The sequence below is a fragment of the Passer domesticus genome, unplaced genomic scaffold, assembly GCF_036417665.1.
Source record: "Passer domesticus isolate bPasDom1 unplaced genomic scaffold, bPasDom1.hap1 HAP1_SCAFFOLD_188, whole genome shotgun sequence".
NCBI lineage: Eukaryota > Metazoa > Chordata > Aves > Passeriformes > Passeridae > Passer > Passer domesticus.
The window spans coordinates 18,310-33,303 of NW_026989969.1; the positions used below are offsets into that span (position 1 = coordinate 18,310).

At 65.9% G+C, this 14,994-nt stretch overlaps 2 protein-coding genes across 2 annotated transcripts in view; both read left to right on the top strand.

Annotated features, from left to right (window-relative positions):
* Window positions 1-466: 466 nt before the first annotated feature.
* LOC135292048 (kinesin-like protein KIF1C) lies at window positions 467-11,528 on the top strand. Its single transcript, XM_064406296.1, is given in 23 exon segments — window positions 467-664; window positions 1,500-1,620; window positions 1,893-1,969; window positions 2,038-2,217; window positions 2,313-2,378; window positions 3,448-3,626; window positions 3,710-3,821; window positions 5,177-5,254; window positions 5,359-5,424; window positions 5,530-5,605; window positions 5,683-5,761; window positions 6,968-7,089; window positions 7,826-7,926; window positions 8,038-8,117; window positions 8,333-8,408; window positions 8,505-8,584; window positions 8,673-8,767; window positions 9,029-9,112; window positions 9,344-9,422; window positions 9,424-9,504; window positions 9,598-9,655; window positions 9,825-9,918; window positions 10,780-11,528. Coding segments are annotated over 22 exon segments (2,703 nt in total). The 5' UTR covers window positions 467-664; window positions 1,500-1,514; the 3' UTR covers window positions 11,514-11,528.
* A 1,675-nt stretch (window positions 11,529-13,203) lies between these two features.
* PCOLCE (procollagen C-endopeptidase enhancer) overlaps window positions 13,204-14,994 on the top strand; it is a 3,308-nt gene continuing 1,517 nt past the window's right edge. Inside the window, 3 exon segments of the mRNA XM_064406297.1 lie at window positions 13,204-13,408; window positions 13,915-14,032; window positions 14,357-14,492. Coding sequence (XP_064262367.1) covers window positions 13,290-13,408; window positions 13,915-14,032; window positions 14,357-14,492 — 373 coding nt within the window. The 5' untranslated portion in view covers window positions 13,204-13,289.

The window sequence follows — 14,994 nt, forward strand, 5'->3', positions numbered from 1 at the left end:
ATTAAATTATGCACGTCGCGGGCTGCCGGGGTTTTTATTGTTAAATGCGCGGTCGGGCGACGCGGCAAACTGCGCGGTTGTGCTGTCGGGCTGCGCAGCCGCGAAATGAGGTTTGCGATTGTACGAAAAACGCAATTAGGGCTGAAAATGAGCTGTTTTCAGGCGGTTTGGGGGCCATTTCGGGGATTTGGAGGCTTTCGGGGCGAAGAAATGTAGGGAAACCTGAAAGAAAAAAAAAAACGGAGAGAAAACGGAGGAAATAATTTCACACAAAAAAAAGGGAGACAGAAGTGCGAGGAAAAAAATGCGGGAATTGGGAAAATCCTGAGGCAAAACAACGCGGGAAAAGCAGCTCTGGGTGTGGGTCCTCTGCGCGGCGTTGCCCTTTTAAGAAGGGGCGTGGCCTCCATCCCCGCCCCTGGCGCCACGCCCCGAGCCCCGCCCCCAGCTGGGCTAGCCCCGCCCCTTCGGGCCCGGGCGCGGCCGCAGCCCCGGAGCCACCGGAACCCCCCGGGACCCCCGGAACCCCCGAGAACCCCACCGGGAACCCCCTGAGAGCCCCCAGAACCTCCGGGACCCCCGGGACCCCCGGGCCGGAGCAGCCCCGGGACCCCCGGGACCCCCCGGGACCCCCGGGCCGAGGGGATGCGGCACCGCGGGGCCGGTGAGCGGCGGTGTCGGGGGCTCGGGGGGCGAATCCGGGGTGCAGGAGCAGGTTAAGGGGGGCTGCAGGGGAATTTAGGGGTGTTTGGGGGGGCTATAGGGGCATTTTAGGGTTGTAGGAACGGGTTTAAGGGGGCCAATAGGGGAGTTTAGGGGGGCTGTAGAGGATTTAAGGGGTGCAGGAACAGGTTTAGGGGGGCTATAGGGGATTTAAGGGGTGCAGGAACAGGTTTTCGGGGGCTATGGGAAGTTTAAGGGGTGCAGGAGCAGGTTTAGGGGGGTATAGGGAAATTTTAGGGTTGTAGGAACTGGCTTAGGGGGGCTGCAGGGGAATTTAGGGGTGTTTAGGGGGGCTGTAGGAGAATTTTAGGGGTGCAGGAGCAGGTTTGGGGGGGCTATAGGAGATTTAAGGGGTGCAGGAACAGGTTTGGGGTGGACTCAGGGGTGTAGGAACAGGTTTAGGGGGGCTATAGAGAAATTTAGGGGGGCTATAGAGGAATTTAGGGGGGCTATAGGGGATTTAAGGGGTGCAGAACCAGGTTTAGGGGGGAACCTGAGGCCCCTCGGGGCTCCCGAGCAGCTCTGGGGGTGCCCGGTGGGATTTGAGGGGTGACCCTGTGGGATTTCGGGGTGTGTTTGGGGGGGGGCGCGCGGACCCCCTCCTCACAATTTCCACTCGGAGGTGGCTCAGACCCGGGGGGACACCCCCACATTTTGGGGCTGGGGGTGTGTTTATTTTCGGGAGGGGGGGGGGGCTGTGCCGGGGGGGGGGTCCCGCACCCCGGGACGGGGGAAGGGGAGGTGGGCGAGGCCGTGTCGGGGCTCTGTGGCCGCAGGCTGAGGCTGCGGGCATGGCGGGCGCCTCGGTGAAGGTGGCGGTGCGGGTGCGGCCCTTCAGCGCCCGGGAGAGCGGCCGCCAGGCCAAGTGCGTCATCCAGATGCGGGGCAACACCACCTGTGAGTGGGGCAGGGGGCTCCTGGCAGGGTGGGGAGGGGGTCTGCAGGGTGGGGCGGGGGTCTGCAGGGTGGGGGGCTGCTCCCGGACCCACCCCCCCCCACCCCACCTTGTCCCTGTCCTTGTCCCGTGCTGGCCCCGAGCCCGGAGGAGCAGCTGCCGCCGGGCTAAAAATAGCACCCGTGTTGTTTTTTGGGGGGGCGAGGGCGCGGTGGGGGCCGAGGTGACGCCGTGGGGGTCACCCCGAGCTCGGTGTCACCTCTGCGCCCCCCAGGCATCACCAACCCCAAGCTCCCCAAGGATGGCACCAAGAGCTTCACCTTCGACCACTCCTACTGGTCCCACACCTCGGTGAGCGTGGGCACGCCTGGGGGGTCCCCGGGGGGGACTGGGGGGGTCCCTGACTGCCTCCCCTGCAGGAGGAGGACCCCAACTTCGCCTCGCAGCGCCGGGTGTACCAGGACATCGGGGAGGAGATGCTGGAGCACGCCTTCCAGGGCTACAACGTCTGCATCCTGGCCTACGGGCAGACGGGCGCCGGCAAGTCCTACACCATGATGGGGCGGCAGGAGCCGGGGCAGCGCGGCATCATCCCGCAGGTCCGGGGGCTCCCGGGGGCTCCCGGGGGCTGGGGGAGGCCGGGAGACCCCCCCCCAGCCCCCCAGCCCCCCGGCTCAAGGCTGCTCGCCCGCAGCTCTGCGAGGATCTGTTCGCCCGCGTCGCCCGGGAGGGGTCACCTGAGGTCTCCTTCTCCGTGGAGGTGAGGGGGGTTTGGGGTCTGGGGTTTGGGGTCACCTGAGGTCTCCTTCTCCGTGGAGGTGAGGGGGGTTTGGGGTCTGGGGTTTGGGGTCACCTGAGGTCTCCTTCTCCATGGAGGTGAGAGAAATTTGGGGTCGTCTGAGGCTTCTGTGGAGGTGAGGGGAGTTTGGGGTCTGGGGTTTGGGGTCATCCAACGTTTTCTTCTCTGTGGAGGAGAGGGGAGTTTGGGGGTTTGGGAAGGGTCTCCTGAATTTTCCTTCTCTGTGGGGGTGAGAGGGGTTTGGGGTCACCTGAGGTTTCCTTCCCTGTGGAGGTGAGAGAAATTTGGGGTCTCCTGAGGTTTCTGGGGAGGTGAGAGGAGTTTGGGGGTTTGGGGGTCTCCTGAGGTTTCCTTTTCTGTGGAGGTGAGAGAAATTTGGGGTCTGGGGTCTCCTGAGATTTCCTTCTCTGTGGAGATGAGAGGAGTTTGGGGTCACCTGAGGTTTCTGTGGAGGTGGGAGGAGTTTGGGAGTTTGGGGAAGGGTCTCCTGAACTCTTCTCTGTGGAGGTGAGGGGGGGTTTGGGGGTTCAGACCATGACCCCCAGCTTGCAGAGACCCCCCCCCTGGACAATTTGGGTGTTCAGCCCCTGCAGAGTTACCCCACAACCCCACAAGAATTTGGGGGCTCATCTGCCCCCCATCCCAACACTTTGGGGGCTCAGTTCCCCCCCATCCCAACACTTTGGGGTCTCAGCTGCCCCCATCCCAGCACTTTGGGGGTTCAGCTGCCCCCATCCCAGCACTTTGGGGTCTCAGTTCCCCCCCATCCCAACACTTTGGGGTCTCAGTTCCCCCCCAGCCGAGCACTTTGGGGTCTCAGTTCCCCCCCAGCAGAGCACTTGGGGGCTCAGTTCCCCCCCAGCAGAGCACTTGGGGGCTCAGTTCCCCCCACTTTGGGACATTTCCCCCCCTCCATTTTGGGGCTTCCTCCCCCCACACCCCCCCGCCGATCCCCCCCAGTTTTTATTTCCCCTCCCTGGCCACCTCCCCGCGTTCTGGGCTCCCCCCTGATCGCCCCGGGGCCCCCCAGGTCAGCTACCTGGAGATCTACTGCGAGCGGGTGCGGGACCTGCTGAACCCCAAGAGCGGCGGGGCGCTGCGGGTGCGGGAGCACCCCCTGCTCGGGCCCTACGTGCAGGACCTGTCCCGCCTGGCCGTCGCCTCCTTCGCCGACATCGCCGACCTCATGGACAGCGGCAACAAGGCCAGGTGAGGCCTGGGGGGGCGTGGGGGCCCCCCCGAGCCCCGCGGAGCCGGGCAGGCACCGAGGGCGCTGCCGAAATCCCGCGCAGGACGGTGGCGGCCACCAACATGAACGAGACCAGCAGCCGCTCGCACGCCGTGTTCACCGTGGTGCTCGGCCAGCGCCGCCAGGACCCGCTCAGCGAGCTCAGCTCCGAGAAGGTCGGGGGAGCGCCCGCCCCGTGCTGGATTGCCCTGAAACACCCCTGAAATCCTCCTGAAATCATCGCCCGAGTCCCCCTGAAATCACCCTGAAATCACCCTGAAATACCTCTGAAATCATCCCCTGAAATCACCCTGAAATCATCCCCTGAAATCACCCTGAAATACCTCTGAAATCATCCCCTGAAATCACCCTGAAATACCTCTGAAATCATCCCCTGAAATCACCCTGAAATACCCCTGAAATCTTCCTGAAATCATCGCCCGAGACCCCCTGAAATCACCCTGAAATCATCCCCTGAAATCATCCCCTGAAATCCATCTGAAATCATCCCCTGAAATCACCCTGAAATACCTCTGAAATCATCGCCCGAGACCCCCTGAAATCACCCCCTGAAATACCCCTGAAATCACCCCGATATCCCCCTGAAATCACCCTGAAATCATCTACTGAGACCCCCTGAAATCACCCTGAAATCCATCTGGAATCATCCCCTGAAATCACCCTGAAATACCTCTGAAATCATTCCCTGAAATCACCCTGAAATACCTCTGAAATCATTCCCTGAAATCACCCTGAAATCACCCTGAAATACCTCTGAAATCATTCCCTGAAATCACCCTGAAATCACCCTGAAATACCTCTGAAATCATCACCCAAGACCCCCTGAAATCACCCCCTGAAATACTGCTGAAATCCATCTGGAATCATCCCCTGAAATCACCCTGAAATCGTCTACTGGGACCCCCTGAAATACCCCTGAAATCACCCCAAACTCCCCCTGAAATAATCTCCTGAGTCCCCCTGAAATCACCCCCTGAAATAGCCCTGAAATCTTCCTGAAATCACCCCCTGAAGTCACCCTGAAATCACCCCGATATCCCCCTGAAATCACCCTGAAATCATCTCCTGAGACCCCCTGAAATCACCCTGAAATCATTTCCTGAAATCACCCAGAAATTATCCTGAAATCATCTCCTGAGCCCCCCTGGAAACACTGCCTGAAATTACTCTTAAATCATCTCCTGAAATCCACCCGAATTCTCCCTGAAATCAACCCAAAATGCCCCTGAAATCATCTCCAGAACTCCCCCTGAAATCATCTCCAGAACTCCCCCTGAATTCCCCGTGAAATCCCCCCTTGAAATCCACCTGAAATTCTACTGAAATCCCCCCCGAGCCCCCCAAAATTCACCACCATTTTCATCCGCCGATCGGCAATTCTCCCCCCTCCCTCAAATCGCCCCCATAATTCCACCAAGCCCCCTCCCCAAATTTTCCCCCAGACCCCCTCGCGCCCCCCGTTTCCCCCCAAAGCCCCCCCAGACCCCCCCAAAGCCCCCTGCCCCCCCAGGTCAGCCGCATCAGCCTGGTGGACCTGGCGGGCAGCGAGCGCGCCGACGCCTCGGGGGCCAGGGGCGTGCGCCTCAAGGTGAGCGGGGACCCCCCCCCAAAAAAAAGATGGGGTGACCCCCAGACCCCTCCCCACCCCCCGGAGCCCTCCTGAGCCTTCCTCCCCCTCCTCCTCCTCCCCAGGAAGGCGCCAACATCAACAAGTCCCTGACCACGTTGGGCAAGGTCATCTCCGCCCTGGCCGAGGCCGTGAGTCTGGGGGTCACCCCCCTCCCTGCGCCCACCCTCGGGGGTCCCCTCTGTTATTTTTTGGTGGCCCCCCAACCCATCTTCATCCCTCCTCCTCCTCAGCAGGCCAGCAAGAAGAAGAAGCCAGATTTCATCCCGTACCGCGACTCGGTGCTGACCTGGCTGCTGAAGGAGAACCTGGGTGGGTTTGGGGGGTCCTGGGGAGGGGGGTCTCGGGGCGCTGAGCCCCCCGCTGACCCCGTCGTGCCCCCCCAACAGGAGGGAACTCGCGCACGGCCATGATCGCCGCGCTGAGCCCGGCCGACTGCAGCTACGAGGAGACGCTGAGCACGCTGCGGTGAGCGGGGGGCTCGGGGAGGGTCTCTGCCCCAGCACGGGAAAAGGCGGCTCTGGGCAGGGGTCTGGGGGGTCCTGGGGGGCTCGGAGTGGATTTGGGGGCGTTGAGAGGCTGTGGAAGGTGCTCAGGGTGAGATTTGAGGGGTTTGGGGGGTCCTGGGGGGCTCTGAGTGGATTTGGGGGCGTTGAGAGGTTGTGGAAGGTGCTCAGGGTGAGATTTGGGGGTTCTGGGGGGATTTGGGGGGCTCTGAGTGGATTTGGGGGCGTTGAGAGGCTGCGGAAGGTGCTCAGGGTGAGATTTGGGGGTTCTGGGCAGGGGTTTGGGGGGTCCTGGGGGGCTCGGAGTGGATTTGGGGGTGTTGATTTGCTGCGGAAGGTGCTCAGGGTGAGATTTGAGGGGTTTGGGGGGGTCCTGGGGGGCTCTGAGTGGATTTGGGGGCGTTGAGAGGCTGTGGAAGGTGCTCAGGGTGAGATTTGGGGGTTCTGGGGGGATTTGGGGGTGTTCAGAGGTGTTGAGAGGCTGCAGGAGCTGCTGGGGGCCCAGGGTGAGGTTTGGGGGGTCCTGGGGGGCCCAGGGTGAGATTTTGGGGGGATCTGGGCCACGCTTTGAAGAAGGAGTCTGAACTCTTGCTTTTTCAGTTTTCAGTTGTGTTTATTATTTCTTGTCTACAAAGTTTTTCTGTCTGTCCAGCCGGGGTCTGATCAGCAGGGCAGCCCAAAGCACTGTCCCCCACCCAGGGGGCGATTGTGACTTTTATAGTGAAAATTACGTATATTTAGCTTCTATTCCCAATACTTTTCACCCTTGTTGGCATGTGCGCCTTCACCATGAACCAATCCAACATCATCCTGAGCGTGATGCCAGGGAGAAGGAGGAAGGACAGGGCACGGCCAAATCCCCCCATCCTGGCAGCCCTGGCCCCCGTGTGCAGGATCCCAAACCAGCACACAAAACCCACCTGTACAGTGCGTTATAATTTAAGTTTCACCCAGTGAATATCACCCCCTCGCCACCCAAACCTGAACTTCTCTCATCTCCTCACGCTCGGGTGTCATTTCTGTAGGGGGATCAAAGCCACCGCGCGCTTTTGGAGCATCCCAGGGGTTGTCTCTGGACATCCAGAGTGACGTGCTGAGCTCCCACAGGGACCCTTCCCCTCTGGGGGGGGTCCGGACCCTCACCCTGTCGTTTCTGTGCCCCCCAAAGCTACGCCGACCGCACGAAGCGGATCCGGTGCCACGCGGTGATCAACGAGGACCCGAACGCGCGGCTGATCCGCGAGCTGCGCCGGGAGGTGGCGCGGCTGCGCCGGCTGCTGGGGGCCCAGGGTGAGGCTGGGGGTCCTGGGGGGGATTTGGGGGGTCCAGGGTGAGACTGGGGGGTCCTGGGGGGCCCAGGGTGAGGTTTGGGGGGGGATTTGGGGGGCCCAGGGTGAGATTTGGGGGGGATTTGGGGGGTCTGGGGGGATTTGGGGGTGCTCAGAGGCTGCGCCGGCTGCTGGGGGCCCAGGGTGAGGCTGGGGGGTCTGGGGGTCCTGGGGGGCCCAGGGTGAGGTTTGGGGGATCTGGGGGGTCCTGGGGGGCCCAGGGTGAGGTTTGGGGGGGATTTTGGGGGGCCCAGGGTGAGGTTTGGGGGGGATTTGGGGGGTCTGGGGGGCCCAGGGTGAGGTTTGGGGGGCCCAGGGTGAGATTTGGGGGGTCTGGGGGGTCCTGGGGGGCCCAGGGTGAGGTTTGGGGGGGATTTGGGGGGTCCAGGGTGAGGTTTGGGGGGGATTTGAGGGGTCTGGGGGGATTTGGGGGTGCTCAGAGGCTGCGCAAGCTGCTGGGGGCCCAGGGTGAGATTTGGGGGGGGTTTGGGGGGATTTGGGGTTGTGAGGAAGGGGTTAACGGGGTTTGAGGGGTCTGGGGGTCAGATTTAGGGGATTTTTAGGGGGCACGGATTTGGGGTGTTGGTTGCAGAGAGGTTTTGGGGGGCACGGGGGGTTTGGGGGGCACGGCTGTGCTGCTGGGGGTGCAGGAGGTGACACCCCCCACCCCCAAACTGAGCCCCCCATTTTCCCCCCAGGTCTCCCCGAGACCCCCCAGTCTGGCCCCGCCCCCCCTGAGCCCCCCACCCTCAATGGGGAGCCCCCCATGGGCCCCACCGAGGCCATGGAGCGGCTGCAGGTGACCCCAAAACCCCTCCCAGCCCCCTCCCCAATTCACAGCCTGAGGGGGGGGGCTGTGCCCCCCTCCCCCAAACTGTGAGGACCCCCAAAATTATTTCTCCCCCCCCAGGAGACGGAGAAAATCATCGCCGAGCTCAACGAGACCTGGGAGGAGAAGCTGAGGCGCACGGAGGCGCTGAGGCTGGAGCGGTGAGGGGGGGGTCCCGGACCCCCAGCACGCCCCCCAAAACCCTCCCCGACCCCCCAAAACACCCTGAACCCCCCCCCCAGCCTCACCACCATCACCCCAAATTCTCTTTATCGCCCTCAGTGCCCCCCCCCCAGCAGTTCCTAAAGTCCCCCAGACCCCCTCCAAGCCCCCCAGGGCCTCTGGGACCCCTCCCCAAATTCCGTGTGCCCCCCAGGGAGGCGCAGCTGGCTGAGATGGGGGTGGCTCTGCGCGAGGACGGCGGCACCGTGGGCGTCTTCTCCCCCAAAAAGGCGAGTCAGACCTTGGGGGGGCTTCACCCCGAGGTTGGGGGGCTCCCCAAATCCCCCGACCCCGCTTTTATTTCTGCTCCCCCCTCCCCTAAAAAGACCCCGCACCTGGTGAACCTCAACGAGGACCCGCTGATGTCCGAGTGCCTCCTGTACCACATCAAGGACGGCGTCACCAGGTGGGTTTGGGGGGGGGGTGAGGCACCCCCAAACCCCCTCAGCGCCCCCCCAGGGCCCCCCCAATCTGCTGTGTGCCCCCCGTTTCAGGGTGGGCCGGGTGGACGTGGACATCAAGCTGTCGGGGCCGTCCATCCGCGAGCAGCACTGCCTCTTCCGCAGCCGCCCCGACCCCTCGGGGGAAGGTACAGATTTTGGGGTGCCCCCCGCCCCTTTCCCAGCCCCCTCCTGGCACGCTTTAATTCCTTTTTGTCCCCCCTCCCCACAATGCTGCCATTGGAGCACGGCCCCCCCCAGGTATCGCGGCGTGCCGGTGGGAGAGGGAGGGTCTTTGGGGTGGGGTTTGGGGGGGTTTGGGGTGGGATTTGGGGTGGGGTTTGGGGTGGGATTTGGGGTTCAGCTGAGCGGACAGGTGACCCCCACCCCTCTCCTGTCCCCTGCTGAAGCCGTGGTGACGCTGGAGCCGTGCCAGGGCGCCGAGACCTACGTCAACGGCAAGCAGGTGACGGAGCCGGTGGTGCTCAAGTCGGGTAGGGACCCCCCCAAAAAACCCTCCACATCTCCCCAAAACCCCCCTCCCCACATCCCCGTGGCTCTCACTGAACCGCCCCCCCCCAAAAAACCCCACCGTGCCCCCCCCCAAATCTCGCGCCGCCCCTGAATTTCCCCCCAAAACCCACGGCGACGCCCTCCAACCCCTGTTCCCTGCTCGAATCCCCCCAAAACCCCTCTGTGACCCCCGGGACCCCCCCCCAAACCAGGCCACCGGCTGATCCTGGGCAAGACCACGTGTTTCCGCTTCACGCACCCGGAGCAGGCGCGGCGCGAGCGCGAGCGGGGGCGTCCCCGGGCCCCCCCCGGACTGGAACCTGGCGCAGAGGGAGCTGCTGGAGCAGCAGGGCATCGACATGCGCCTGCAGAGGTGGGGGCACGGCTGGGGGGCTGCTCTGAGGGGTGGGGGGCAGCTCTGAGGGGTGGGGGGCTCACCCTGTGTCCCCCCCGTGTCCCCCCCCAGGCTGCAGGAGCTGGAGAACCAGCCCCAGGGGGAGAAGGAAGCGTCGGAGCAGGCGCAGGTGAGGGGGGCACGGGGGTCCTTTGGGAATGCTGGGTGTCCCCTGGGTGACCCCTGGGTGTCCTGGGTGACCCCCAGGATATGGTTGGGTGGTCCCTGGGTGTCCGCTGACTGTCCCCAAGTGTCACAGGTGACCCCCAGGATGTTTGGGTGGCCCCTGGGTGTCACAGGTGTCCCCTGGAGTGTCTATGACCATCCTGGATGTGTCCTGGTGGCATTCTGGGTGCCCCATGACCATCCTGGACCACCCCGGGGGTGTTTTAGGTGTGTTTTGGGTGTCCCATGACCACCCTGGGTGCATCCTGAGCGTCTCCCGGGTGTGTTTTGGGTATCCCACAACCACTCTGGGGGTCTTGGGTGTGTTTTGGGTATCCCACAACCACTCTGGGGGTCTTGGGTGTGTTTTGGGTATCCCATGACTATCCTGGTGGTGTTTTGGGTGTCCAATGACCACCCTGGGGGTGTTTTGGGTGTCCACGACCATCCTGGTTATCTCCCGGGGGTCTCCCGGGTGTGTTTTGGGTGCCCCATGACCATCCTGGGTGTGTCCTGGGGGTATTCTGGGTGTCCCATAACCACCCAGGGGTGTTTTGGGTGTCCCATGACCACCCTGGACTATCCTGGGCGTCTCCCGGGTGTGTTTTTGGGTATCCCATGACTATCCTGGGGTGTTTTGGGTCCCAATGACCACCCTGGGGGTGTTTTTGGGTGTCCCACGGCCATCCTGGTGGCATTCTGGGTGTTCCATGACCACCCTGGTTATCTCCCGGGGGTCTCCCGGGTGTGTTTTGGGTATCCCATGACTTCCTGGGGTGTTTTGGGTGCCCACGACCACTCTGGTTATACCCTGGGCATCTCCTGGTCTGTTTTGGGTGTCCCACGGCCATCCTGGGGTGTTTTTGGGTGCCCAATGACCACCCTGGGTGTGTTTTGGGTGCCCCACGCCCACTCTGGTTATACCCTGGGCATCTCCTGGATCTGTTTTGGGTGTCCCACGGCCATCCTGGGGTGTTTTGGGTGCCCAATGACCACCCTGGGTGTGTTTTGGGTGCCCCACGCCCACCCTGGTTACATCCCGGGGGTCTCCCGGGGGTCCCCCCTCACTGCCCCCATTTCCCCCCGCAGCCCCCGTGCCCGGGCCGCCGCGGTGCTACGAGGCGGGCTGGCAGCTGCTCTCCTCGCTGCGCCAGGCGCTGACCCGCGCCCGCCGTGCGCTCGGCGCTGCGCCGCGCCGGGCCTGGCGCTGCCGGGCAAGCGCCGCGAGCCGCTGCGCGTCTACCAGATCCCGCAGCGCCGCCACGCCTCGCCGCCTTCCTCGCCACCACCCTCATCCTCCCTCGTCCTCGTCCTCGTGGGTGACCATGGCGGAGCTGAAGGCGCAGGCCGTGCGGGAGCTGAGCCTGGAGCTGGCGCTGCGCGAGCGGCGGCCGGCGCGGCGCGAGCTGGAGGCGCTGAGCCTGGCGCGGCTGCGGGAGCTCTGCCGCCGCCACGGCAAGCGCCAGCCCGGCCGCCGCGACGGCTGGCACACCGTGGCCCGCGACGTGTGGGACGCCGTGGGCGGCGGCGAGGACGAGGACGAGGAGGAGGAGGAGGAGGAGGAAGGAGGGGGCGAGCGCGGCAGCGAGGTGGAGGGGCTGCGGCTGCACCTGGAGCGGCTGGCGGGGGTCCTGCGCGAGGTGCGGCGGCAGAGCAGCGCCAAGGAGGAGCAGCTGCGCGCCCTGCGGCGCCGCCTGGGCCGCATGGAGCGCGCCGTGCCGCTGCCTGCCGTGAGAGAGCCCCAGGGGGACCCAAAGAACCCAGAGAACCCAAAAGAACGGGGTCTGCCCGGCCCACAGAGCCCCACCCTGGGGTCTGCCTGATCCCCAGCCCCCAGAGAACCCCAGAGAGCCCCAAAGAACCCCAAGGAATGGGGTCTGCCTGCCCATGTCCCCCCAAAGAACCCCAGAGAGCCCCAAAGAACCCCAGAGAACCCCAAAGAACGGGGTCTGCCGGCCCACAGAGCCCCACAGAGCCCACCCTGGGGTCTGCCTGACCCACAGCCCCCCAGAGAACCCCAAAGAACCCCAAAGAGCCCCAAGAAACAGGGTCTGCCCAGCCCCAGAGAGAGTCAGAGAGCCCCAGAGAACCCCAGGGAGCCCCAAGAACCCTAAAGAGCCCCAGGGAGCCCCAAAGAACCCCAAGAAAACCAGAGAGCCCCAGGGAAAGACAGAGAGACGCAGATAGTCCCAAAGAACCCAAAGAGCTCCAGAGAGTGGGGTCTGCCCAGCCCCAAGAGCCCCAGACAGACCCACCCTGGGGTCTGCCTGACCCACAGCCCCCCAAAGAACCCCAGAGAGCCCCAAAGAACCCCAAACAACCCCAAAGAACAGGATCTGCCCGGCCAGAGAGCCCCACAGAGCCCCGCCCTGGGGTCTGCCTGACCCACAGCCCCCAAAGAACCCAGAGAGCCCCAAGAACCCCAAAGAGTGGGGTCTGCCTGCCCACAAGCCCCCAAGGACCCCAAAGAGCAGGATCTGTGTGACCCACAGCCCCCCAAAGAACCCCAGAGAGCCCCAAAGACCCCAAAGAACCCCACAGCCCCCCAAAGAACAGGGTCCGCCTGCCCCCAGCCCCCCTGTTCCACCCCCCACACCCTGCCCTGGCTCCCCACACGACCCCCAGACACGGACCCCTCCCCACCCCCCAGCCCCCTCTAACCCCCTCTCCTCCTCTCCCCCCGCTCAGGACGACCCGGACGAGGCCGAGCCCCCCGCGGGCCGCCCCCAGCCCGGCCCCTCGCCGCCCTCGCCCCCCTCGCCGCGCTCGGCGGCGGCGGCGCGGCTGTGCCGGCTGATGGAGCAGGACCCAGGCGTTCCGGCGGGGGCGGCTGCGCTGGCTGCGCCAGGAGCGGGCGCGGCTGCAGCCCCCGCGACCCCCGCAGGGACCCCCGCAGGGACCCCCGCCCAGCCCCCCCGCGACGGCGGCCTGCGCTTCCCCTTCAAGAGCAACCCCCAGCACCGCCTGGCTTGGGAGGGGGCGACGCCCCCCAGAAGGAGTGCAAGCCCCCCCCCAGCGCCCCCCAACAGGAGGGGGTCTCTGGACGGGGGGTCGCCGCCGCCCCCTCCCGTGTGCGCCGCCAGCGCTCGGCCCCCGACTTGAAGGCGCGGGGGCCCGCCCCGTAAGGGGTGAGGGGGTTTGGGGGACGCCCCCTCCCCTAAATGGACAATCAGTCACGCCCCCCTCACCCAAAATCGGGGGTCTCCCCGCCCCGGGAGCCCCCAGCTGCTGTCACACTGCCCCCCGCCCCCCCGCGCGTGTGTGTGTGTCTGTGGGAGTGCTAATTAATGGCGGTGCCGCTAATTAAACGCGGGAGTCTCGTTTTTTTGGGCGAGCCCCCTCCCCAATTTCTGGCGCGCCTCGCCGCTGGCCCCGCCCACTCCAGCCTGGCAGCTCCAGGCCACGCCCCTTAGGGCGGGGTCAGGAGCGCTCCTCTTTGCATTTGTGGGCGTGGCGTTACATCCAGCCACGCCTCCCCACGCTGGCAGAGCGGCGCTGTGCCCGCCAGCCCCGCCCCTCTGGGCGTGTCCCGGGCGGCCCCGCCCCTTCCCGCTCGGTGCCGCCCCCGTTCCCCCCCGGTGCCCCCGGTGCCGTTCGCCATGAGCCGCCTCGGGCCGCCGCTGCTGCTGCTGCTGCTGGGGGCGCTGGGCCCGCCCCGGGCCGGGGGCCAGGAGCCGCCGCCGAGCCCCCCGCCCCCCGCCCGGCACAACGCCAGCAGGTACCGGACCCGGGACCCCCGGGACGGACCCCCGGACGGACCCCCGGGACCTCCGAGACCCCTGGGACCCCCGGGACGGGACCCTCGAGACCCCCGGGACCGGACCCGGGACCCCCGGGACAGACCACCGGGACCCCCGGACAGACCCTGAGACCCCCCGGGACGGGACCCCTGAGACCCCCGGGACGGGAACCCCGGGACCCCCGGGACAGACCACCGGGAACCCCGGGACGGCACCGACGGGACCCCCGGGACCTCCCCCGGGACGTGGCAGCCGCGGCGGCACCGCCACCCCCGCGGACGGGGCGGGACAGCCTCGTCCGGGACCCCCCCGGGCACCGGGACCCCCCTCAGAACCGGGACCCGGGACCCCGGCCCTGGTTTCCCCGTCCCGGGACCCCCGCTCTGGGTTTCCCCGTCCCGGGACCCCCTCTCTGGGGTTTCCCCGTCCCGGGACCCCCGCTCTGGGTTTCCCGGGACCCCCGTGACGCCGCCGTGCCCCCCAGGCCGGTGTGGCCGGTGTTCCCGTGCGGGGGGGACCACCACGGCGAGTCGGGGTTCATCGCCAGCGAGGGCTTCCCGCGGCACTACCCCCCCGGCAGCAACTGCACCTGGACCATCACGGTACGGCCCCCGACCCCCGGGAGCCCCGACCCCCGGGACACCCCCCGACCCCGGGACATCCAACCCCCGACCCCCGGGACACCCCCGACCCCCGGGCACCTCCCGACCCCCGGGCCACCCCGACCCCCGGGACACCCGACCTCCGGGATACCGGACCCCCCCAGAATGAGGGGTTCCCCTGGCTGTCCCCTCCCTGTGTCCCCTGGCTGTCCCTGTCTGTCCCCAGGTGACCCCGGTGTCCCCAATGTCCCCCAGTGTCCCCAAGGGCTGGGTGGTGTACCCCAGGTCTCAGTGATGTCCCCAATGTCCCCTGCAGTCCCCCAGGTGCCCGAGGGCCAGGTGGTGACCCCAGAGTGTCCCCAGAGTGTCCCCCAGGTCCTAGTGGTGACCCAATGTCCCAATGTCCCCCGTGTCCCCCAGGTGCCCGAGGGCCAGGCGGTGACCCCAGAGTGTCCCCAAGGTCTGGATGGTGACCCCTGCTGTCCCCCGGGTCCCCCGGGTCCCCGAGGGCCAGGTGGTGACCCCAAATGTCCCCGTGGTGACCCTGCTGTCCCCAAGGACCGGGTGGTGATCCCAATGTCCCCTGCTGTCCCCTGCTGTCCCCAGGTGCCCGAGGGCCAGGTGGTGACCCCAGGAGTGTCCCCACAGTGTCCCCAATGTCCCCTGCTGTCCCCAGGTGCCCGAGGGCCAGGTGGTGTCCCCCAGGTCCTGGTGGTGACCCTGCTGTCCCCAAGGGCCGGGTGGTGTCCCCAATGTCCCCTGCTGTCCCCAGGTGCCCGAGGGCCAGGTGGTGACCCCACAGTGTCCCCACAGTGTCCCCAATGTCCCCTGCTGTCCCAGGTGCCCGAGGGCCAGGTGGTGACCCCAGAGTGTCCCCACAGTGTCCCCAATGTCCCCTGCTGTCCCCAGGTGCCCGAGGGCCAGGCGGTGACCCCAATGTCCCATAGTGACCCTGCTGTCCC